The sequence below is a fragment of the Dendronephthya gigantea genome, unplaced genomic scaffold (assembly GCF_004324835.1).
Source record: "Dendronephthya gigantea isolate DGI-Jeju-01 unplaced genomic scaffold, DenGig_1.0 000020F, whole genome shotgun sequence".
NCBI lineage: Eukaryota > Metazoa > Cnidaria > Anthozoa > Malacalcyonacea > Nephtheidae > Dendronephthya > Dendronephthya gigantea.
The window spans coordinates 43044-46148 of NW_021163030.1; the positions used below are offsets into that span (position 1 = coordinate 43044).

A 3105-nucleotide genomic window follows, 5' to 3' on the forward strand; every position below is an offset into this window, starting at 1 on the left:
TGAACTCATCTGTTTTCTTGAGGTCAATTCATTGATGATACCCCAAGTTTTTTTAACATTATTCTCGTTTTCATGAAAAGCGTTCATATAATAGGTTTTCTTAACAAGTTTAATTTCATTGTTTACAGAATTTCGAGCTTTCTTAAAAACAGTCCAATCACAAATATCTTTGGATCGAATAGCTTTTATTTTCAAAACATCTCTTTCATGCATTTGCCTTTTTAATTCAGGCGTGATCCACGGCGCCTTAGAAGATCTTACTCGCCTAGTTCGTAAAGGGGCATGCTTTTCCACTACGTTGTTAAAGGTCGTTTTCCATATACGCCACATATCATTCGGATTATTATAAATCCTTATCACGTCCCAATTCTGTAAAGAAATATCTCGTCGAAAATATTCAGATTGAAATTTTTAAGTTTTCTATAACTTATTGTAGAATGGCCTTTGTTGCGTGGACTGATAGAAAGCTTACGGAATGCGTAAATTAAGCTATGATCACTGATACCGACATGAGAAACACCAGAGGAAACAATATTATCTGGTGTATTGGTAAAAATATGATCGATCATAGTTGATGAAGTTTCGGTAATTCGAGTTGGTTCATTTATTAATTGATGTAAACCATAGAGTTCAGTGATGCCAATTAAAGATCTCGAATTGCAATCTAAAGTAGGCGATCCAAGGTCACAATTTAGGTCGCCCAATAGGTAATACTCGACATTTTCTGCGTCAAGCATATCAATAAACGTTTCGAAATGATTAAATTTATCAGTATTCGAATTAGGTGGTCTATACCATGTTGTAACGAGAAAGGGCTTAGAATTTGGTTTTTGAATTTGAATACATAAATTTTCCAAGTCATCGATAAACAGGTCTTGCGAAGTATAAAATTTACGCAGGAGCGCACATAAAAGCAAACACCTCCATACGTTTTTCCATCGGCACTACTACATGCTCTGTCCCGACGTATAATTTCATATCCAGGTATGTAAACATCGTTATCGCTTATTGTAGAATTAAGCCATGTCTCGTTAATTGCTAGAACATCGATTGGGCTAGTAGCAAGCAAAACTCGCAGCTCATCAATGTGATTTACTATGCTTCTCACATTAAGGGCTGCTAACTTAAACCCGCGTGAGGTAGGAATAACGGATTTGGGAAATTGTCAATCTGAGATAGATTTAGCAAAATCTAAAAAGTTTTGTTGTAAAGCTAAGCTACCTTGTCTATTTAAATGAAGGCCCTTCGTGTTTAGGTGGCTTTCATTCATATTTGAATTACTTAAGAAGGGAATTTTATTGCGAATACAATAGCCTTTAAGAATGTTATTAACCTGAGTAGCTTTAACAGTTAAGTCATGATTATCAGACCTTACCAGAATGGCTGATATTCCAACATCTGTACCTGGTGAATCTTCTTTTACTTGCGTTACAATGTTGACGATAGAGTCAGCTATTACTTTTGGCGTGCAATGACTTCTCAGGTCGTTTGTTCCAACATGTAAAATCATCTTGTCCGGTGTTCTTCTTGTAAGTGGCTTGACAAAGTCCTCCATGTCTGTGACTGTTGCTCCAGGGAACGGCTTTACAATAAAATAATGATTAGGATCTTCAGCATTCATCTTCGGACCGATAATATTTTTAACAATTGAGTCTCCTGCAATAACAACTGATTGCTTCTGCGAGTTCTGGCCCTGTCTCGTTGTTTCAATGTTGGAGGTATTTGAAATCCCGCCAGAGCCAGAGGTATTTGCATCCGGAGCATTTAGTTGACTGGTATTATGAGCTGATGGTTTAGACTTGGTTTTCTTACTCTTCTTTTTACTCTTTTTTGTAAGACTTTCTTTGGCGTTGGGCTGACTATAGATTACAGGCTGATCAGATTCATGATTCAGTTGAGTGACTTCATTATTATGTATGATTTCACAGGCCGGTTCAATGTTAATTTCTCCGTCTTTTGAAATCACAGTGTTAGTCATGGACGTATGTTGAGAGTCATTTTGAAATAACTTAAGAGCAGTCAAAAGGCTGCTCTTTTCGTTTTCCAAATTTTTATTTGCCATTTTCAAATCAGATATAGAACAGGACATGTTCATATTTTGTGCCCTAAGATCATCATTCATTCTGATTAGCTCAAGCTTGTCTTTCTTTAGGTCATTAACTACGTTTTCCAAAACCAGAATCGAGTAGGGTTTACTTTCTTTAATATTGTTTATCTCAACTGTAATATCCTGTAGTTTGTTTGCCACATTTTCGGAAAATCTCTCAAGTTTCGAATTCAATCTTGCTATTGACTCGGAGTCGCAGTTATAGCTGGAGTTGCTTCCCAAGGGATTATGCCAATTTGTTAAGTTTGCGTGCATACCGATTGGGCCTTCATGCAAATTTTTTGACTTCGCATTCAACTCATCATACTTTACACCGATTTCAGAATCTATTTTCGCTTGATTTTCGTCTTGGTATTCCAATTTCTTTCAACATCAGGTTGATAACTAAACGAATGTTCAAGTGCATCATCATTGACATCGTCAGGTTCGACAGCTAGCAAATTTTCAATTGATTGATTTAGATGTAGTTCGGCATGGCTATCGATTTCAGAAGCACTGTCCAGATCTTGATTTAAAAGCGAATGTATTCTTGCCGTTATGTCACTACCTTTCTCACCACCAAAGTTTATATTTTGGCTTTTTGTTAGCCAAGTAACCGATAACAGCTTACTTTCAAATAACCATTTACCGCCACTGGGGGAACGCCATGTTGTTGCTTCGGCAGTCTCCTCGTCAATTTCGGTTAGTACAAGCGCTTTCAGGGTTTCAAGAGATCCCGTCCAAATAAGTTTACTTTTCTTAATGTTGAAATAACTGTATAACACATTTAAAACAGTTGAGGAATTCATTTTAACTCAACAGAACTTGAGAAACAACAGAGCTCCAAAATACACGTCCGCCTCGGTCACTCAACAACAATTTGACTTCCAACACCAATTTCTGCGGTGTCTCGTTCATCACTCATACTGCGACACTCGTTCATCATCTCATCCTGAGAAATTCGTTCATCATCTCATTCTGCGACGTTCGTTCATCATCTCATCCTGAGACATTCGTTC

At 37.2% G+C, this 3105-nt stretch overlaps 1 protein-coding gene across 1 annotated transcript; it reads right to left on the bottom strand.

Moving 5' to 3' along the window:
• Positions 1-1149: 1149 nt before the first annotated feature.
• LOC114521499 lies at positions 1150-2062 on the bottom strand. Its single transcript, XM_028541968.1, has one exon. The coding sequence runs from the start codon at positions 2060-2062 to the stop codon at positions 1166-1168; it is 897 nt and encodes a 298-aa protein (XP_028397769.1). The 3' UTR covers positions 1150-1165.
• Between the last annotated feature and the right edge of the window lie 1043 nt (positions 2063-3105).

Bases quoted from the DNA above. Each gene is read 5' to 3' on its own strand.
- LOC114521499 (XM_028541968.1), bottom strand. From the start codon at position 2,062: ATGGCAAATAAAAATTTGGAAAACGAAAAGAGCAGCCTTTTGACTGCT.